The 23,526-nt window shown below is 38.7% G+C and overlaps 1 protein-coding gene across 2 annotated transcripts in view; it reads right to left on the reverse strand.

The window, feature by feature from the left end:
• The window catches only part of LOC131737720 (serine/threonine-protein kinase PAK 1), a 50,636-nt gene that overhangs the window by 13,304 nt on the left and 13,806 nt on the right, over nt 1-23,526 (reverse strand). The window contains exons 1-7 of one of the 2 annotated variants that reach the window (XM_059028542.1): nt 9,477-9,615; nt 7,706-7,919; nt 4,221-4,315; nt 3,370-3,517; nt 3,100-3,137; nt 2,163-2,276; nt 316-493 (exon numbers count right to left, since the gene is read on the reverse strand). In XM_059028542.1, the coding sequence (XP_058884525.1) occupies nt 316-493; nt 2,163-2,276; nt 3,100-3,137; nt 3,370-3,517; nt 4,221-4,315; nt 7,706-7,898 (766 nt within the window). In that variant the 5' untranslated portion in view covers nt 7,899-7,919; nt 9,477-9,615. Of the gene's footprint in view, nt 1-315; nt 494-2,162; nt 2,277-3,099; nt 3,138-3,369; nt 3,518-4,220; nt 4,316-7,705; nt 7,920-9,476; nt 9,616-23,526 lie in introns of those variants that run through there. The other variant, XM_059028541.1, reaches the window with a different exon arrangement.

Genomic DNA, 23,526 nt, shown 5'->3' on the forward strand with positions numbered 1-23,526 from the left:
AAAGACTGTAAAACACTGCAGTTTATAGGAAAATTATCATTCACCATGTAATAGAATAATAATGCGCGCCCCTTTATAACTCTGTAGTTGGGAGCCATTGTTAAGAGACCATGCTATGAGTGTATTGCCTTATAAAAAGAATGCAAGTGCAAGTGGAACGGCATTATGGGGCTAATGGGAGCCATGACGTAAGAGTCTTATAACCGATTCCTCAGTATAAAGAGATGAGTTGTAACGTGGGAGCTGTAGTAATATCACTTGATAACAGTGTATGATATTTAAGCAGTATAATGTGGGGTTTCCATCTACACTTACGTAATTTTTCCAGAATCTCCTCATCTGACATCTTGGTCTTCTTCCTCAGCTTCTCTGCGTTCCTGGTGAGCGTGTTTGAGGGAGTGCTGCTGTTCTCCGCAGGCGGCGAGATGGGAGAGGTTGCTGCATCTTTAGTGGGGGGTGCTGGGAAGGGTTCTATAACAGACCGGGTATATATCTAGCAGAAAGAGGAAACTAAGTTAGCACTAGTAACAAGAAACACAGCAAACAGTTAGCAGCATAAACTTTCTGAAGAAGTTGGACATACAGGGAATTGTTCACCACTGTAAAAAGAAAGGACTTGTTCAGGCAGTAGTTTGTCATCTTCTGGAGTAACGTGCAAATAGATCATTTTGCCCGCAACCCAGTTTAAAAACTCTGACGGGTCCTTTTCAATGATGAAAGTAGTCCTGATGTAAAGCAACACAATCATGATTGAGTGACGGTAGTTTTCCCGAGTTCCATCTTACTGGAGCAGTGATCCTTCTGGGAGGGAAACTAATGGTTTTCATAGCAAAATGCTTCAAGGCTTATCATGAACATGGTTCAAAATGGAGAACAAAAAAATCTAAGCGCAGGCATTCCAAACAGGTAGTTTGCAACAGCATAGGGAGGAAGATGTGGTTCCAATTTGGAATTAAATAATCATAATTAATAATAATAAACAAAAAACACTACAGAAAGGCACATAAGTCACTGCAACAGATTCTGTTGGCTGTGGCAGGGCAGAAGATACTAAGAACCGTCACATTTTATTGACAATAATAGCACCTGGTGGAAAAAGTACTGAATCACTGGACTGGAATTTCACAGCCAGCAATAGAAAAAAAATAAAATAAAATCCAAAACATTTGTATTGTTTTTTGGCTTCGCTCCCAATGGTCAGTGTGCTAGATCCTGTACACCTTTTCTTCTAGTTATTTTACAATCCCTTGTTTCATTAACGTGCAATATCCTTTTCTTCTCTTCCAATGTCAACCGCAGTTTTAAAAACCTCTAAAAAAGGACAACCTTGAATGCAGCAGGCAAATCAAGTTTAAAACACTTAACCCTTTAAGCGTTTTTCAGTGGGATGCTCCCCCAGGACCAGGTTATTTTTGGCTGCAGCAATACTACCTGAAAGTTTTGTTAAAATATTGATGTGCAAATTACAAGACATTGTTTCACCTGAGTGATTGCAATAATATAATACACGTTTATTCTCAGGGTCTTTAGAAGCAATAATGGACGCTACTCTCAATTATTTTCTCAAAATAAATATTTATAAATAAAATAGTTATCATTCCATTATTATCAGTAATAAGCAAAAAAGAACATACCTGATAAATTTAGTTCAAGAAACATGATCTGCTTATATCCACTCGTTTCTTGATATTTATAAACGTTATAAAACCATATATATTAAACACAGGAGACACAATGAGACAGAATAAATGTTCTAATATAACTATAAGTCAAATCCATTGGATTTACAATGTTTTCCCATTTTTTCTTAGCTGTAAACAAGTTCTTGAGTCATGTTTTGTTTCTCCCTGCTGCTGAAAATGTCTGCCCTAAATTAAATGCCTCAGCGACATCACACAAAAAAAAAAACACAACAAGCAGGCAGTAAAATACAAGCCCTCCCCTATCCAATGATATGCGTTAACAAGCTGTACTGCAAAGTATGGTGGCCCAGTAAGTCAAAGAAACAAAGTGTGTTTCAAATCAAATCAATCCATTCAATGATATTCCACTTGACTTGGTGACTGTCAGCTCAGTGCCTGGTAACATATCCACCACCAGAGTAATGGAGACTTCCAAGGACATGAATAAATGAAGGTGTTCCAGTGTGGTGATCTGCTTACCGATTTGGTGTGCTCTGGTCGTGGGGCGATCACTGGCGGAGGGGTGGTTTCATCCTCATCGTCGTCCTCAGAGACTGGAGGCACTGCGGGCGGCTCAGAGACCGCCTTTGTGTTCTACAAGGCAAAGAGGGAGAGAATGTGGGTCTCGCACTCAAACTAAAAGCAGTACAAGTACTGCAGAGAAACCATATTTGAGGCAAATCCTGTTAATTTTTTTTCGATTTTTCTAGCATTACTGGAAAATCTATTTTTAAGGGGGTCTGTGCTACAAAAGGAACCGCTGACCTACATCACTTCTTTGGGAGACATGACTGTCACAGTCAGTAGTGATTCTAGTGTGTTTTATAAAATACAAATCTACGTTTAGCCATTTTTAAAATTTATTTATGAAACAATAAGGTTTACATCTTGATTAGTAATACACGAAACACCATTTAAAAGATAATATTAATACAGGACTGAGTAGTTAAATTGATAATGTAACCCCTTGCCCCCCCCCCCCCCCCCCCATAATCCAGCCTCTGCACCTGTAGACACATACGACAGCTCATAGCAGTAAAGAAAAACACAAAAGGAGCATTTTTGTACTGTTTACTCCTATCTCAATATTTTACATAAATGCTTCACAGAATAACAGCTTGTTAACTTGACCCTGGCTGCTAACAGCAGGGATCGCTTTGCTCAAGGATGGGGTACAAGCTTGCCTGCTGGGGCTGTTGGCGGGTGGCCAGATAAATCGCACTAACACTTGGAAACTAACAAGTCCTCTGCAACCAACAGCACACGTCTGCAGGCTGGATGAGAAATTAGCATTCACAGACAGATTCAGGAGTGATAATGGCAACACCAGCCTTACTTCACTTCTCCAAGAGCACGAGTCACTTAAGTATATTTAAACTTTTAACTGAAAAGAAAAAAAAAAAAACACACCACTTACCAGCGCATTTGAAGAATTATAACTGTCTGTGGTTTTATCTGCAGAGAAGAAGTATTTATTAAACTGTATTCGTATCATATCATTTTCTGCATAGCACTATGCAAGACAACCTTAAGCAATTTTGTGAAACCAAAAACACAGCATAGACCGTTATGCACACACATTACACATATTGGTAATGTATTTCAGTCATAGACAAATGCACAATCACACCTACAGTATAAAACAAACATTGTGCTATTAAACCACTACTGAATGATTTTTTCTTACCCGTGAAGCTCATGTACTTTTGACTATTGGACGTCTCTTTCGAGTCGTAGAATTTCAAGACGTCCAGCACTGCCTGGGGGTTCTTCTTCTGTTCCAGTTTGGTGATATTGGAGGTCTGTAGTAACCGAGCCCATTGCTCTGGCATACCCTTACAATAGAAAGCAGAGCGCGTTATTATTACCGAGGCAGTGGCAGGGGATCGGCTCTGCTGCTGTACGTTTATTGCAGTGATCCAAGAAGTGGGTCGCTGTTCTGATGCCTACTTGCCTGACACTGGTTAATTAAGCACAGGCCAGCTTTCATGACCGGTTCGCCAAGTATTTCGGTTCAACCTCCCTAAAAGCTGCTGCAATACGATAAGACTCCCTTTTTGTGAAAGCAAGTGCTGGTTACTGCGGACTATCAGTTAAAAGCACTGTCTGAAGCAATACAGTACATATTAATTCAGAATCAAGGGCACTGCTAGTTTGGAGTTGGGTAATGCATACTGAAAAAACAAGAAGGCTTAACAATACATTAGCATCCTGCCTGCAATATACTCAACATCCAACAGAATATTAGCTGTTGTCCCGTAGATGGCTTTTAGATTACACAGGTGGTGATTGCATTACAGAAGAAAGGTGAGGGGCATCAAAAGCTGCCATGACCTGTATTGCTCACTACATCCTACAAATACACAACCTCAAGTCATAAATTATTATTGAAGATTTATGTATTATAAATAGATAAATCAATGTCTTATTCACAGGGATGATCTGTATGCTTTATATGGGGTAGTTGGGCAGTGAAGTAATGCACAAGTTTCACAGAGTTGAAAGCAGTATTTGTAGAAAGAGGGAGGAATTACTTACTGTAAATTCTCCAGTGACTGCATCAAACCCCACATGTATTGTATGTTCAAAATCAGAAGGCAAGGATATTTCTGGTCGTTCTTTCTTTTTGTTTGCTGTTAACAAAATGTAATGTAAATTGACAATTAGTGCAGCATTACATACAAGTACATATTTTACATATGGCTCTGTACAGAGCAAGTCGCCTTGTTCAGGAGTATGTCTCCCTCCATTTCTTATCGATCACTTATCAAAAATCAGAACTTACGTTTGAGATCAGTTCCCGATCTTCATCTTTACGATGTATAATAAGTTGGTAATTAGTGTGCAAGGTGTGAAAGTTATAAATTTAGCCACTTTCTGGAAACATGGTTCTTTAGATAGCAGAACCAGTGAGGACACACAAGTTGTCTGATCAGACATAGTACATTCCTACTGTTCAATTTACAGCCAACCTCAAATTGCTCAACCACCCAGCATAACCACCCCACTGCATCAGTCTGGAGAGAGGCAGATTATATATTATATATACACTGTATAAATATAACTTAGAACTTTAAAAGACAAGCCGTTTAAAACATCCCCCCCATTTCGTAAACGCAAGACTATAAATAATGCAAAAAAAAAAAAAAGAAAAGTTAAAATTCAGGTCTTAAGACATTCCCTTCTGAACAACAGTGCTTTTGATGTTTGCACCCCCCTTGACATCAATAAACATTGTGGTGAAGTCACTGAATGAGTCATCATGAATAATAAGAAAACAACAACAAGCAGGACCAGTCAGTCCAGCAGAGAGGCTCCATTCATTCTGCTGCTCGGGTCCCAGGCTTTTGTCTCACAGAAGCAGAAAAATAAAAATGTTCCAGAAGTTAACATCCTGCTTCTTGAGGCCCAGAATATGACTATTATTGATTTCTATATGCTTACTGCTACTACCGGTAATAGGAATCTGATTAGCATACATTGTTAGCAGGGGCCAAATGAATCCCAGCCTAATGAAAAATCCACCATCTGTATGTTAAGTTTTTGCGTCACATAGGTTTATTACTTTTTCAGGGCTTTTTAAAATCTTCCAATTTACCAATAAAATGAAAGCTTGCAGCAGAGAATTTAACAAATCCGATCACGCCAAAAGAATCAAGAAGTACAGTTAACATTTATTGACTGGTGCAGTATGTCTTGCACTGTTTAGTCATTTCAAATAGTTTCACAAAACAAACATTAAACTTTAAAGCTACAGTGTGCAGTGCAAAAGCACATCATGAAATAATCTAATCTCTCTGTAAGTAAGAAATTGGAGTCCAGTGTGAAAACACAACATAAAATAACTTAGCATAGCAGCCAAAGTAGCAGTACAGCACTAAAATGTCCAATATAAAAAAATGTCTGACTTACAAGCTCTTGCAATGTCTTTTAAAAAAAAAAAAAATTTGCAAGAGGAAAGAGGAGTCAAATCAGACTGCGGAGTCTGTATCATCTGATCCGAAACCTTGAACTGCACGTCTTCGTCACCTGAACCTTCATCATTGATAATGCAAGCAATTGTCTGAATCATTAATGCACAGAGCAACTACTTCTAGGCAGTTTTTTCTATTCACGTGAACCGCAACATTTCCCCTCAGGCATTATTTGCGCATGGTTATTAAAAACGGGAAATGAATGGTTAAAGTTTTACTTTCATCTTAAAGTTGGGGTGGGGGGATGATCATTCAAACCGAAATGGATTTGACAGTTTTGTTTCTGTAAAAAAATGTTTAAAATGTTATTTGATTGCTTACACAAAAGATTCATTGAACAATATTCCCCATGGCACACCAAGTTCACAAGAGTCCTCCTATTTACTATGGTACATATTCTTCCATTTAAAAGAACCACCCAACTTAAAATTTTTATGCACATTGACAGCGAGGCTGGTAATAAGCAGTACAGCCTACAGTTCTTAATAAAATGAGCTCAGGCAAAATATCTTCACACATATCTGAAGATAAGCATTTGAAGTCATGGAGTCATTTCTAGTTTGGAAACATCCCTTTATAGAAGCAAAAGCTGTGTAAATGTCTTTTAAAAAAAAAAAAAAACACCATCAATGGGTTAATGCAAGGAGTTCTCTTTCTAGAGAACGCCTTCTAAATAAAACACCAATCACCTCTGCTACAATTCAATTTGTGTAACACAAATTGTCATGAATTAGGTTTACAAAAGGACTTAATTATTACATTATAAAATGTAATAATGTTAAAACTCAATTATATTACAAAAACCAAGCAGACTCCCAGCATGATTTATAAACCATTGGTTATGACATGCTGTGGCCTTTATCCTGTTCTAAAAGTAATGTGCTCCAATCTGCAATGATTAAATCAGCGTTATTCAATATTACATATCATTCATGGCAGTCTGCTTCAATAGGTAAGCTAAATGAATAACTTTTTTTTTTAAACTATACCTTTATGATTTCCAAAGGCTTATCAGTAATATCTATAGGCAGATCTCGAATAAGTAATAGATCAGTAATCAGATCAGTGAAGATTTTATATCAAATTAAAAATGACCAAAGATACTACAAATCGCTCTTTTTTTTCTTTTTTGTAAAATCGGCAATTACTTCATTTTCTCCAAATTTGGCATATCCAATTATTTTTATGCTCAGCTCACCGCTACCACCCCCACACTCGGGAGGGCGAAGACGAACACAAAGCATGTGTCGTCAGCAGACCTCTTTTATTCACACTGCAGACTCACCGTGCAGCCACCTCAGAGCTACAGCGTCGAAGGACAACGCAGCTCTGGGCATCTTACAGGCACGCCCGCAGGCGCTGGGCCAGACTACAGGGGTCGCTAGTGTGTGGTGAGCTGAGGACACCCTGGCTGACCTAAGCTCCCCCCCCCCCCCCCCCCACTGGGCAGTGCTCAGTCAATTGCGTACCACCCCCTGGGAGCTCCCATCTATGGTCGGCAATAGAATAGCCTGGACTCGAAACGGCGACCTCCAGGCTATAGGGTGCATCCTGCACTCCACGCGGAGCGCCTTTACCAGATGCGCCACTCGGGTGCCTCCTGCTCTTTATTTTTTTACTTTGGATTTCGTCTCTATCCTGTGGAATGAGGCTGTTTGATCTTCTGGTGAAGTGGTCTCACACAGGGTAGTGTACTGTACTTAGGGGAATGTTTTTAGGACAGTGACAATTGAGTTCAGGCCAGTAACATATCGATGGCTGGAAATACAGTTCCAGCGGCTCCTGACAATATTTGTGTTAACACAGCACATATAACCTACTTAATGGAAATTAATTCATCCTTGAATTGCCCCAATAGGAGTGGTGAAACAAAAATAAGGTAATTTTTGCCTCCGAATACATTTAGAGCAGTTTGTTTGAATATTGGAATTTGCCACAGCACTCTAGGAACGGTCCAAAAAAAATTAAATAAATAAAAAATAAGACACATGGTCATGTGAACAACCTTTCCCCAATCTTTGTTCACCCGGCAGCAACTGGCAAACTTACTCTTATCGCCGGCCCCTGGAAAGATGGATCTGATAGAGCGGTCCTTTTTCTTCTTCTCTTCGGGGTTGGGGGGCAGGGGCTTGGAGCCGTGGTTCAGGGTCCCTGAATCCTTGCAGCTGGCCCCGATCATTGTGCTGGTGTTTCTCATTGGAGGTGCTGGAGGCTTGTCTTCAACTTCACCATTATCAGACATCTTCAACTAGCACAGCCTTTACTGCAGGGAGAACACAAGAGGAGAGGTATTTTAAAAAACACTGTGAACATGCAATGCATCACAAGACCAAGCACTAGCTTTGCAACAGCACGAGAATTACATTTCACAAATATAGATTTGGTTTAAATATGAAAGCTATGCAAGACGGTATTTACAATAGATAATATATACACAATAGAGACGCAGAGACTTATTTTCATGACCTTGAATAGAAACATTGACATTCTTTTAAAATGAATAGTTCAATTAGAAGCCCATTAAAAAAAGTCAATGTACAGCATACAAATACTTAAAGATATTACATATGTTAACCAAGCCCAGTCCTTTCACAAATGTTTGAACTGTATTTTGTTAAAACCAATACATATACACAATTATTTGTTACAGTACCATACTGTATCCTAAACACCCTTACACCCAACTTAACAGAACTTACAAGCTACTGCAGCCCCAGCCAAGACAAGCTTTGCATTTTCTAGCTTTCTCAGCCTTTCGAAATGTGTCACAATACAGGACCACTGCTGCTGCTTTGGGGTTTTGATAGCGTTTACTACGAGCGCAAATCTGATGTTTAAGTAATTACACATTAACTCCATTACAGTACAGATCAGCATACGGATTGTGAAAGCAAACAGCAGTAACTAGGTGCCAGGGCACCTCACTGCACGGCACAAGGTATGCTTAGGACTGTAGGAGGAGGAAGCTCTGCTTCAATGGTGCCTCTATTCATTCACAGTGTTCGGCTATTTCCCCACATTCTTCCAAAAGTGTTACTTCACCCAGTGGCTGTATTTACCCTGTGGTTAGTTCATACATGACATCTGCGAGCTGGAATGAGTAAAAGACAGAGTGGCTTTTCTGACTCTTCAACAGGGACTGATAGTCAAAATTCTGCAGCTCCCGAAATATGATTATTTAAGCTAGTTATTTTCGCTCTGCTAGCCAAAACATTTCTGTTTTTAAAATCATACCAAGAACCTTGCACTCCCTAACTTATAAAATAAAGCACTGAGCTCACCCAAGTAATCTGATTTCTATTTGTTTTAAAAAAAAAGGACACGCCTTAAATGGATTAAAAGTTTACAAACTAGGCGACACTAAACACTGACAATAAGCATAGATAGACAAGTTCCAGCATGTTTTTAGCCTAGACTAGCACTCGCAAATTGCCCATGGCAAGAATTCCTAAATTTAGGTGCAGAGTCAGAAAACTAGTCTTGCTCATGAGCAGATAAGAAAACTGAACCAAAAGATCTGCAGGCATCTTTTCACAGTGCTTTGATGTGCTCAGTTCATGCAGAGATTCATTAAATTATAAATCTATAGTGCCTTACTATATAATCGTAAAACTATATATTATTAAAACCCATCTTGTAGTAAATCTAATTACTGTCTGCGAAACCTTACCGTAACCCAGTCTACCAATTCAAAATCTGCATCGCTGTTGTCTTGTACTGTAAGCATTTCTTATTTCTATGCACAATATTGCATTTCAAAATCCTTTTCTTTTTGGTGCACACCTCTAAAGTCTTCTGGTCGGTTTGTCACCAGGCTTACCTCAACAAAGGCTCTCCATTCTTCCCCCCCCCAAAAAAGAGATGTGAATGCACCCAGCTAACACAAAGAGGAGAGATCACCTATGGCAGAAACTTAACACAAGTGAAACTTAAGTGTGAGTACACTGACTAGGCCCTCCCCAGACGTGATGTCACACACACACACACACTCGCTCTCTCTCTCTCTCTAGTGGGCCTTGCTTCAAGCTGAAACTGTCACACCCTGCTCATCAAGTTAGCCCTTATCCACACACACACACACACACACACACACAAGGGCTGGATTTAAAAAGAAAAAGCAGCTGTTTACACGATGGCATAAAAGCAAAGAGTCATCTTTGTTTGCTGTTCTCTGCGGAAGCAACTAGACTTTGTAGTCTTAAGCAAACTCACAGCTTGGTCAAATCTGTCAGAGGGATGCTAGCTTAGGAAGCAATTTGCTGTAGTACAACCAATATATTAATTGTACTTGAAGATGCTGTGCAGTAATTACAATTTTATATATATACTGTATATATAAAACATTTATTTATTTATCTATATGCATTTTTAAAAGGTTGTGTCAATAAGCTATGCCCCAACATACAGTAATAAAAACGAAGCATCACTTCAGATCACTTCTCCAATTTCTTCACAATGCACAACACTATGTATCCCGCTCAGTTTTACATCATTTAAATCAGACAGGCCTTGTACAGCCAGCATGACTTAAGGGGTCAAATGAGATCGTTTGCAGTAGCCCGAGTAAAACGTAGCCTTCTAGGAGTCAGTTTCATGAACAAGTGCTCTTCAGCAATTAGAATAGCAAACCGAAGACAATCTTTTATTATTACTAGGCAACAGGTCTTGGATTCAGTTTATTTTAGTCCTGACATGTTTATTATTCAAAGAAGGGTTTGACTGCTGTTTTTGTGTACATAGTGTATACAGAAAGCCAAGGGAACCGATAAGTAGTCTTCAGTTTAGCAAGCTTCTGCTACAGCTCATTGCAACTTCCCTTGACTTTCGGCATCTCCAGTAATTGGCATAATGCTGGACTGTGGTAATACCTCAAAAATCCACACTTCATTTCTCAAAGAAACATCTGCTCTCTTTGATGTAAAAGCTGGCTCCTTTATGCAAGCAGTATAACACACAAAGTGTTGTCTATTGTACTGTAGGCCAGAGCATTTACCATGTTTTATTAAAACCACCAGCTAAAATACAGAGAGTCTAAAAGTAGTAAAAATAATGCGTTTTGCCGGATCGCAACAGGAATGTTTTTCCTTTATGTTCTGTTAGGATTTCTTAGGCTGTAGTTCAATGCAATTGTTTTACTGACAGGAAAAAAAACACACACATGTTAAGCCTAACCACACTTAAGGAAAATTCAAAGCTGTAGTTTATCTCCACTCCACATCCCCTCCCCGCCAAAAAATTGGTCATAGATATTACATCATTAAAATATGTGAGTAAGGTCTGATCAAACTGAAATAAGGTCAGCTGAAAAACTTAACAACCAACCAAAACACTGGTCTCCAATACAGTGTGGGGAGTGGGCTTAACAGAAAATAAAACCTGTTTGCAATAAAACTTGTTGTACTGGGACTGGGTGGAACATTGCATGGAAAACAGCCTTTTACCCAGGAGACCAGCATTTAAATGTGGATATGCTCAAAGCTACATCGCATCTACACTTCTCCAGGCAAACATGGACCAATAAAATTACATCATTCTGTAGGATAACAAAGACAAACCTACAAAGCCAGACACTGGCATTTGCAACTGTTGTCTAGCCAGAGGTCATGGAAATGCTGATCCGGACTCCAGAACCCCTCTATTTTTTAGTAACATTTAAAAAGTAAATGACATTTTGTTTGTTAATGACAAATGTGACAAGACAAGAGTTGTCTATGCTCCCAGACTGACTCATACAAACAAAGAGAGTCTATCTTTACAAAATTACTCAGAGGTGTTCATGAGTTTTTAACTAAAACACGTTTTTTTAAAAAAAGCACCCACCCAGACAGATGAACAGAAGGTGTTTATTTGTTGTTGTTTTTTTTTTTTCTGGACGTGTGGCTTCAACAGAAACTGCATCATTACATCACCTCTAAAAACACCCCCTCGGAGCTCGTCACACATTCAGCAACAGGAAGGGAAAAGGACAAGTCTACTGCAATTAGCATCAGTTACTCATCCGAACAATCGCCATAAATAGAAAGAAGGCCTTTTACAGTATGTTATATTAGAAGATAGCGAGTTGAGCTTTAAATAGAAAGCATTTCAATGCATGTGAAACCTACTGTCTTCTTTATTGCCAGAGGTTTTGCCTAAAACAAAAAGGGTTGCCACTAAAAAGTTCATAATACTACTACTACTACTAATAATAATAATAATAATAATAATAACATGTTATAAATGCTAACAGGCTATTTTACTAAATTCTGGAACCTTCAGAGTGCGATTTACATTTATTTTGATTCTGCTGCGCACTATTTCAATAAATAAAAGCAGCAGACTTGTGATTATTTCAAATCTGCAATAACGTTATATACTGCAGTAGTCACATTCTTATTATTTATTTCACGTCTTTACTACAAAAGTCAGTACTGTATATATTATTCACCAATTCCTCACCCACAATTTCTTCTTCGCTGAAGCAGGTTGACGTTTTCTGCCGAATACTGAATCTTAAAGACAAAGCTGTAAGTTTACCCTCGGTATTCTCCTTCTGTTGCCTTTTATAAATTTAACAAAACTAGACCCAGAAAATCCTACTCAAGACCAAAACTTCCCACCCACCCCCCAATGAATTAGAAGCTACTGCAGTCATTCAGATTGTTTTGCAATGACAGCAATGATCAAGTCAAACAAACACATAGACCTCAATTTATGTACAGCAGTTTCTAGACCCACAGCGGTTGGTTGTTACATGTTCAATAGGTTAGACTGCAAAGTAATGCTCAAGTATGGAACTTCCTAAACTGAGCTTTCTTTTTAGCTAAAATATTTCAACACAGGTTTATCTCTTTTTATATATATATATATTTTTTTTACATTGCGTGCAGCAGATGCTATAATGCACTTGTCCAGGGCATCAGTCTGTCACACAAACCAGCCACCCATTGTCCTCCTGCCACAGATGTGAGCTCATGCACTGTTCGCCTGATAGTCTCCTGTTAGTTTTACATTCGGAACAGTTCTTTGGAATGGTATCTTTAGAATCTTTAGAAGACTGTGCAAAATTAAATCTTGTTTGCTGCCAAGGTTCTCTACAGTGGGGAGGAAAATCAGCTGGGCTTGGTTTGCCTCTCAGGGACCCCCACTGGTCAAACCAGCCAGGCAGGACCTAACCTCCAGGGTTCAGCAGCTCCAGGGTTGTCAACATCCACTGCTTAAATCTACCAGGTGAAAAGTGATGGGCTAGGCAGTGGAAATGGAGATCGCTTGACGATGATCTCCAGTCTTCAAGTCTGGACATCTGTCACAGATTGTGCATTTTAAAAATGGAAAGAAATGAAGTTACCATTCCTGTCAAATGCACTGCCTGCTTTGACAATTTGTGAATCGGTACAAAATCACACGAGTCAATACCTTGCCAAATCTACCTAAAAAAACCCCACCTAACTCCTCTCTTATACCAAGGTTTTACAGTCACTTTTCTTATTACCATTACTCAGATTCTTAGATTGCCAATTGTCTTGTGTTAAAGAAATGTTGCTTCTTTTTTATACTTTCATTCGAAATACACAGTAGAGATTTTTCAAGTACAGTAGAACCTCAGGGTTACAAACAACTCTGGAATTGAGGTTTTCAATGGTTTTAATAAATGTGTACATCTGCTATCTACACCCTCAATCTGGAGAATAATACAAGGATACAGCACAGTAATGCAATACTCGTTGTTATGGTTCTAAAATCTGAAATAGTACTACGAATGGAAAAATGGCCAATTCAAGTTACCATTGAAATTGTACAGTAGCAAAAACACAGATTTAAAACGTCGAGGAAAACATGGGTTAACGTAGTGCTTGTTTTTATTTTATTTTAAACAAAATGCGTTCAACCTCCCTTTGGCTTGAAGAGGGGGGGGGGGGGGGGGGGGGAGTGCTCCTTTTACAACAGTAAATTGTTTCTAAAAAAATTGCCCATATTTAATTTGAAATCTGCCTCACCTTTGTCTGGATACATTTGTGGTACAGTAATGTTGCCTTCTTTATGACCAGCGCACCACATACACTGCAGGAGTGTCTATCTGGTTGCATTGTATGCAGGGTAGAGTGATTGCATACGTCCGGCTGAAAGTGGGTCATTCAGCTGACCAGTCAGTTGGTAGGTTTGGTGTTCGTAACTGTGAGGTTCTACTGTACAACACTGTAGACAACAGATACAATAAAACGATTCCTTCCAGGTATCCAATCACTTCCCGACCTGAATTCTATCTACAATGCAACAGAAGCGCAGCATGAACAAACTGAATTATCATAGCTGGTGACTCTATTCATCATTCATCTACTCTAATAACCTAAATATTAAAGCACAGCTGAGATTCAGTTTCACTTTGAGATGAATTGAATACAAGATGGAATTTAATCAAAATAACCTAAACTGCATCACACATTGTATCTGTGTAGATTGTAGTTTTTAAAAGGTTAAGTCAAACATTTCTCCTACTCTGCTATCAAGGTAAAAGTAGTTGAACTTTCTTTTCTCTCTTTTTGTAGCAGTCACAACCACCTACTCAATTTTAAACAACTGTAACTACAAAAGGAGGTGTCAAATTTAGACACAGTGAACATTTCCAGGGTTGATCAGATCTGCACTGCATTCCCAACCGAGGATGCAATGCCAGAAGCAACCCTGCAGTATGCTGTGTGTGGATATTTTGAATAACTTTGTCTGGAAACGTGATGTATGCAAGAAGTAATTTGTGCAGTAAAAACTACTTTATCACACGTCTATGCTGTAGTACAGTATAATTTACCTCCCCAATATTTGTTGAAGAGCAGTGTATATACTGTTCACACAGATGAGTTCATTAAGTCATCCAGTACCTTAGAGTACATATGGTATTTATATCCTTGAACTTGTCCATCATTCTTCAATGTACTGTGTAATGAAATATCTGATGGCCTATACAGTAGTGGTCCAGTGGTTTAAGAAAAGGGCTTGTAACTAGAAGGTCCCCGGTTCAAATCCCACCTCAGCCACTGACTCATTGTGTGACCCAGAGCAAGTCACTTAACCTCCTTGTGCTCAGTCTTTCGGGTGAGACTGTAATTGTAAGTGACTCTGCAGCTGATGCATAGTTTACACACCCTAGTCTCTGTAAGTCGCCTTGGATAAAGGCGTCTGCTAAATAAACAAATAATAATAAACAAATAATAATAATAATAATAATAATAATAATAATAATAATAACACACACACACACACACACACACACAGTATACACCACCAAATTACCTTGCAAAACAAAGCAAACAACCCTTCAGTTGAACATGTTATTTATTTCAGATGCTGTATCAAATTTCCTTTGATGGGACATTTTTACAGGACCTTCATAAAATGGTTTGTTAATAACTATACTGTAGGCTAAACAAACAGTCTTTACAGACCTTATGACTGAGCAAAGGGTGGCTCAGATTTGAATCGGTTTTGTTATTGCAACGGCTTCCTGAACAATTAATGTTTAAGCTTCAGTTCCCCCAACAAGTGCAACAGGCTTAGCCACTCCCTGGATGTACTGCATTATAAAAGCACTGACAAGTCTGCCTGTCAGTAAAGCAAGAGGAAAAAAGGCATCAAAAGGTTCTATAAATTCAATCACAGGTGACAGCCTAAGGCAAAAAATAGGATTTGGGTTAAAATTCCAATTTCTTGGTCTCAAAATCTGTGAAAATATAAATAAAGCTACTGCAGGTCCCAACAGTGAGCAAAAAAAAAGAAAAGAAAACTACAGGTCCTGATGCAACATGGCACAAGTTTCTATACAAAACAAGAAGTTGATCTACACTATTTGATCATTTTTACATCACTGCAATTCTCCATCTGCATATCGAAAATCTTCTCAGTTAGAATAAACCTACAAACCAAAGCAGCCAACAGTACCACTGCAGGTTTACATTAATGTAAAACCATTAGTTTACCAAGCCATTAAAAACATTTATTTTCTTTTTTTTTTTATATATATAAATTTAGTCGTTGCCAATTATTTTTTTTATTATTTTCTCCCAATTTGGAATGGCCAATTATTTTATTATGCTCAGCTCACCACTACCACCCCTGCGCTGACTCGGGAGGGTGAAGACGAACACACGCTGTCCTCCGAAGCGTGTGCCGTCAGCCGACCGCTTTTTTTCCCCCACACTGCGGACTCACCATGCAGCCACCCAAGAGCTACAGCGTCGGAGGACAACGCAGCTCTCGGGTAGCTTACAGGCAAGCCCGCAGGCGCCCGGCCAGACTACAGGGGGTCGCTGGTGCGCGGTGAGCTGAGGACACCTTGGCCGACGTAACCCTCCCTCCCCCCTGGCGACGCTCGGCCAATTGAGCGCCGCTCCCTGGGAGCTCCCGTCCTTGTTCGGCAAAGGAATAGCCTGGACTCGAACTCACGACGTCCAGACTATAGGGCGCATCCTGCACTCTAGGAAAGTGCTTTTACTGGATGCGCCACTCGGGAGCTCTATTAAAAGCATTTCTAATGGTAATATGCAAAGAAATAAAAAACATAATAATTGATTCATTAATAAAATATCTTAGACACAGGAAAGCTGTTGTTCATACTTCAGTTTAATAACCAGCATTCTGAGTTTAAACTGCTTAAAGCCAAAGCTTAAAGATACAGTATTTAAATATCATATAATTGGGTTATCCCATGCCAACTCAACCAGTGCCGTTGCCCGTCCGTCTCAGATTTTCCTAGAAACATTCACCTGGGGGTTTTCAGACACGCCGAGTTCAGAAATGACAGCCATTTTTTTTTTTTTTTTTTTTTAATTTCCCCTTCGACTTGTGACCTTGCAAAATCAACCTAAAAGGGAGAAAGGGACCTTGACCCCAAAAAAAAAAATCACCCTGGGGGCAGTTTACATGCTACCATCATGTGTAGCACCTCGTTCTACTCGTATTGAACAGGGCTTTTCAGAAAAAAAAATACCAGGAGCACCCTACTCACAGACGAGAGGTAACTGACAAGTTTTATTCGAACTTCAGCCTAACCCTTTACCCTGTAGGGGATGTGGGTCCTAAAATGCAAGTATTGCTGTAAGAATCAGTCTTCCAAATTCTTTGAAAAACTTTTTGTTTCAAGTCACACCACTGGTCATTAAAACCAGCTTGAAATTTGAATTTTTGCTATTTGTACCAAGTTTAGGTTGTAATAACTTGCATATGTTTGGATAGGTGTTAATGTGATCTACAAGCATCAAGCAAAATATGTTGGTATCCGGGGATTTTTGAAGTTGCATTTGTCATGCATTCGATCATTGCTTATGGCTACTTTCGTGAGGTTAAAGTACCACATAGTTCTATCCAAACTGGTTATTTCTTCAATTGTGCATTCTCTGAGGATTGATCTAGAGGAAAAAGTAAAAATGTGGGCTTTCAATAGCACTAGCGTTGAGCTGAGGGGTTATGAACTTGCATATGGGACTTGGGACTTCATTGTTATGATGACACATTTGAAACTACCAAAACCTTACTTAGCTGGATTTTAAAAAACAAAAAGTGACAGTAAAGTTGTTTTTATACGTTGTGGTGCCTACCTAGGGGGATAACTGATTGACTGACCAACCATTTGTGAAAAAGCCATTTGCTGCATTCTCACGCTAGCCAATCAGTCAATTTCAGGCACAACTGAAAGTCTTTGGTTTAGGAGGTTTTCGATGACAGAGACAGGTGTATTTAAACAGTGCTGTAAGCAGGGAAGATTTATTTATTTATTTATTTTTTAAAGAAAAAACATGAATTTAGTTTTTAAAACCCAACTAAGTAAAGTTTTGGTAGTTTCAAATGTGTCATCATGACAACGAAGTCCCAAGTCCCATATGCAAGTTCATAACCCCTCCGCTCCAAGCTAGTGCCATTGGAAGCCCACATTGTTACTTTTTCCTCTAGATCAATCCTCAGAGAATGCACTATAGCCAGTTTGGATAGAACACTGTGGTACTTTAACCTCAAAGTGGCCATAAGCAATGCTTGAATGCATGACAAATGCAACTTCAAAAATCTGCCAAAAAATCCAAAATACCCGGATACCAACATATTTTGCTTGATGCTTGTAGAGCTCATTAACATCTATCCAAACATATCTTTGGGTGATTTTTTGGAGTCCCCCCACGCAAGTTATTACGGCCTAAGCTTGGTACAAATAGCAAAAATTCAAATTTCAAGGGGGTTTAATGACCAGTGGTGGGACTTGAAACCAAAAGTTTTTCACAGAATTTGGAAGACTGGTACCTAAGGGTCTGTCTGGCTGAGTGTTGACGTCAGACCCAGGAAAGGAAACACAGACAGGATGGTGAAATGGTAAATGAATGCGCTGATGCACTGTTTAATATTCAGCAGACAGAAAATAAACAGTTTGAACAAAACACAGGACACGGCACTTTAGCCAAAATAAACAGACAAACAAAACGAATAGACACTAACAAACAGGATGGGCGAACGCTAAACACAAAAACAAGTACCGTGCTGGTCCTTCAGCAAGTAGTAGCAATTGTTATATTTTCCTGTCTCTAGCTCTATCTCCTTCTCTCTCACCCGTTCTCCACTCCCGAACACACACTCCCGAGCGAGTGCTTTGTGCATCTTTATATACTGTTGTGCTGGGATTCAATTACTAATTAATTATTCACTTGAATCCCAGCACGTGAACTAATTCTCTGCAACCCCGTGCTCACGTTTTATTACATACTTTAAATGCACGTGAAGTGAAGTGCAATCCCCGTGCCTAAATACAATTACACATTTTAAACACTCGTGCTCATTACCCGCATTATATCCCGTGTACCAACTACAATACACCAACATTTACACACTACATGCAACATACAACACAAAAATACACACAGGGGTGGGACACATTGCCACAGGGTCTTACAGCAATACTTACATTTTAGGACCCACATCCCCTACAGGGTAAAAGGTTAGGCTGAAGTTCGAATAAAACTTGTCAGTTACCCCTCGTCTAGCAATTTGCCAGAAGTGAGTAGGGTGCTCCTGGTATTTTTTTCTGAAAAGCCCTATTCAATACGAGTAGAACGAGGTGCTATACATGATGGTAGCATCTAAATTGTGCCCAGGGTAATTTTATTGGTCAAGGTCCCTTTCTCACTTTAGGTTGACCTTTGCAAGGTTACAGGTCGAAGGGGAAATTTAAAAAAAAAAAAAAATGGCTATCATTTCTGAATTCACCGTGTCTGAAAACCCCCAGGTGAATTTCTCTAGGAAAATCTGAGACGGACGGGCAACGAAATATCCCTTTTCTGGTTGAGTTGGCGTGGAATGACCCAATAGCTAGACTCACTGGTCATGCATGCAGGACCTTTGCGTTTTGAGAATGTAATTCTTTCTATTCAAAATGTAAGAACTTACAGTAGCAACAGCATACTGTACATTTGTGTTCTACAAACCCATAAAAATCTACTCTAACCACAAGGTTCTTTCATCTCCATTCTTCTCAGATCTCAAAGATGTTCTCAGCCTATCGTAATGCAAAGAGAGTAGCAACCTGCCAAAAATAAACCTGTCTGAACCTGTGCAGGACACTACCATACCCCACTTTCACAGAGGAAACACCTTGTAGTGACTCACACCGACAGGGCCTCATGTTTTACAGTAAGGAAGTGTTCACTGGAAGCAAACAACAGTAAACCTGCTTTGTCAACTACAGGTTATTCGGCAAGCTGTTTTTGTATAACAAGACAATTCTCAAGAAGAAGAAGTGGTTATTTGACAGTTCTTCTTTTGACCAAAGAAACAAATTGAAACCAGTAGAAAGAGAACGTCCTTGTAATGCAATTCAGTCACAAGGTCTTCAACTTACATTTAAACACAGAACACAGAGCAGTTTGAGTAAGATCCAAATACTCACTTTCACTTCAGTGGCTAAAGACATTAAGAGGTGAAAACACAGCACAGACTTACTTGCTCCAGACACTGCAATCTTGGCATCTTTTTTTTTTTTTTTTTTTTAAATTAAACAAAGGGCTTTGAATGTTAAAAAGCTCTGCTATGAAAATCGGTGTCAGACTCAGACTAATAGCAAGTACAAGATGTTTGTGGGGATTGGTACCCAAATGTAACCCAAACGTTCTTAAATGGGCCCAAAAAAAAATGTTTAAAATTCTATAGTAACCATTACTTTAATAATATATTTTTTTTTTTAAATATTTAAATCGATGTGGTTATTTTAAAAATGCTAGAAAAAAAATAGAAATACATAAATTCATAAACACAGCAATTTTGAAATGTTTGATACCCAGCATATCACACATCACCAATCAAAATAAAAAACAGATATGCAGGTTCGACTAGTTTTCATTGTATTCGCTTAAAATGCTGTTTCTTAGCTAATTGTTCATCCACTTACAAACATGCAACCTTCACATGGTCCCAATAGAATGTCAATAAACAACTTAGACTCCCCTTAAAATGAAGTGTTAAAGCTTTCTACACCAGTAACACAGACAGTGTGTATTCCTTCTATAGCACATCACATTGTCTTTAGTCAACTGACTCCCCCATTTCAAAACAGAGGAATGTGGAATTAAGAAACAGGCTACATTACAAGTGGGAGACAGCAGTTCCCTTCTGCAACATTAATCATAGTTTTGCAATTAAGAGTCTACATAAGTTATCACCTCTTGGAGTCAGTCTTAGCACTCACAAATATCGGGTTATGGATTTCATCATTAAAACTTGACAGCAGTGGCTCCTTGACGCAAAAAAAGCATGCATTGTGCATTCACAGATATTGTAAGAATGTGAAGGAGTACTTCAATAAAAATGAACCTAAATTGTGCCAGAGGGGATGTCCTATTCAGAGATGCCTTCCAGCACAGTATATTACAGTAATACACATTTAGGTCATTACTGTATTTCTAAGATTTCTTTAAGTTTTAATACAGGTTTTGAGAAGCTGAGCCCCCATATAACTATTGCATAGATCCACTGCAATGCAGCTTCACTGTGTCAATACCTGCCAAAGAAATGTCACAGGAAGCACACCATGGAGCTTCCTTCAAAAAATTATAATAATAATAATAATAATAATAATAATAATAATAATAATAATAATAGCGCTTCACCTTCTCCCATATTTTTGAAGCAGGTTTTCCATGCAGTACAGTAGGTTAAGATAAAAGCTGCCAAAATGTATTTTACAGTCAGCCCTTCACAATCTGAAAATCTGCCAGATTTACCTCCAGTATGCATTCACTGATCTTATTATAAACCAAGACTTCCTTTCTTATAGTTCAATACATATATTAAAAAAGGGAAAAAAAATGGATGATTCATAATTCGTAACGGGTTTGCCTTAAAAAGACATCATCGCTTAAGCATCAGAGAGATACTGTACTGTACACACCGTCACACACATCAAAGGGTAACAGCAGAGTACCTTTACAATGAATTAATTCCAATTCTCTTCTCAAACCATCTGGTGCAGCTGTTTTTTTTTCTTCCTTACGAATCCCTGAAAGCCACCTGTCGGAGTTCCCCACTCGTTTCCTGGCCGATTATTCCTCTTGATTCCATGCCTAAGGGGCCGCGGATAATGCAGACATTTGCAGTGGATCAGGCTGCACTCACTCATGACTAATGAGCGTATCATCAGCACCGAATCGTCCAGACTGCCCTGCATGTTAACTCTTACAAGGACACTGCTTGCAATGCAAAACATTGGGTTGTTATACTGCAAGACTCCCACACACAGCAGCTTGAGTCATTCCAGGTTTCAAAGCTTTTAAAATCTAATTAGAACTTGCACCAACCGCAGAGATCACAAACAGGTACTCAATGCAAAGCTGGAATCGTCCCAACTTCTACAGTATGCAGACTAAGGAGTCTTGCTTTTCATTTTCATACAGCGAGTGCCGACGCACTGTATATAGAACTTGTCAACGGAATTCTCCTTCAATGTCTTGTTTGGTTAGAAAAATCCAATGTTTGTCTACTCAACCACTCATTTCAGTACAAGAACTACTGTACAGTGTGTAAGAGGAAACCACCCAACAGACATCCTGTTGAAACCTAGTTGAAAAAAAAAAGGTCAGACTGTGCACAGAAATTCCATCAATCAACTACATTTTCATAGCATAAAACTTTAATGAAGATTTAATGAACTGTTACCTGGTGATACATTAGAAATGTGTTTAAGAATTATGGGAATTTTATTACCAGCACTAATTTCTCCACATAAATCTACCCAGGCAGAATTATGATTTAAAGTGTACAGATTCCTAGATTTTTTTTTTTCATTAAAATTCTGGCCTTCAAAATCACACACAGGGAATGAAATAGTCTACAGTATGTACCACACACACTTTCTTTTTTTTTACATTTTTACATATACTTGGAGAAATGCTGAACCAATTGTTAGGAGGCTTGGCATTACAGAAACATTTAACATACGTTATACATAAGGCTGTCTGCTCACTGATCTGCCCATCTGTACTGAATGTCACAATGTACATTTTTGCATATACTAAGCCTACTATATCTGGAGGACCACTTCCAACTGTCATGAAACATGGAAAATACATTAATTTAGTTATTTAGTTATTTAGAGTATTAGATTCCGTGAGTGGAGGTTTCTGTCCATCTATTCATCTGTAAAACAAAAACAACCTTAGGAAACATTTTTACATACAGTATGCCAAAATAATAAAAAAGAAGCCTATTTATACTGACAGTCTATTTTTAGAATGGTGGCGGCCTAACGAAATGTTTTGCAGCTAAAAATAGTATCTTAAGGAACAGCTGCTAAAACGGTGTTGCCAAATTAAGTGCAATTACTATAAAAATATAACCAAAACAATATATAGTTGTTGTTACTGTATGTACAGCAGCATCCACTTTAACCAGCCTACAAATCTGAAGCATTGGTAAACCAGAGGACTGCTGAAGGAGTGGTTTGTCAGTATTCAGTGACTCTTATAAAGAAAATAAGAACACTGGAAAACCATTGGTTCTACAAGGTAATTCTAGTATCACACAATGGACTCTACATACAGTATGTTAAAGGTGCCCTTCCTACATTCTTAATAGGACCACAGATATCAATGCTAACATTTACAGATTATAAATGTGTACAGCTAAACAATTCTATCCCCGATTTATAATTGATCCAGCACATCATTCCAGTAAAATAACAGGGAATTCCCAAGACCCACAGCCTAAAAAAAGTGAAAGATGGTAAAAAGTCCCCATCCATATTTATTAGCGGTATACTTTTTCATCCCAGATTGCTGTTTCTACCACAGAAAACAATACTGCTGCTTTTGTCATGCTTACCACAACCCATGAGACCCTTCGATTATTCTAACACAGCCAGGAAGCAGAAAGGGATAAAGTGCAAATATGAAATTTCAGTATGGATACTTGCATATTACAAAGCTAGCCTGCTTGTTGCAGATACAGTACAGTAGATATTTCTCTGTTCCACATTTGATCTCCTATCTACATTTTAGTGCACCCCCCACTACTGTCAAACCGGGGCTGCAGAAAAATGCATAGGGCCTACTTTGTCATATTCTAGGATCAAACACATTACATTCAAGCCAATGAGCCAACTATTCCCTTAGACTAATCCCCAAAGCAACGTGACAGTTTATTTTTAAAACGCCTTGGAGCAAAACTAGAAATATCAAATTTGACGCAAATCTTTACGACTTCTTGGTCAACCCCAATTTCAGCTTTCAAAATTAGTAATGCTGATGAAAACCACTATAACAGAACTTGAATAAAAAAAATAACTAACTTTTTTTTCTACTGCTACTAGAAAATAGAGCGCTACGTTTTTTACTGTGCAGGGGAAAGGAGGGAGTTTCACTCTATGTAGT

This window comes from Acipenser ruthenus, chromosome 8 (genome assembly GCF_902713425.1).
Source record: "Acipenser ruthenus chromosome 8, fAciRut3.2 maternal haplotype, whole genome shotgun sequence".
Lineage (NCBI taxonomy): Eukaryota > Metazoa > Chordata > Actinopteri > Acipenseriformes > Acipenseridae > Acipenser > Acipenser ruthenus.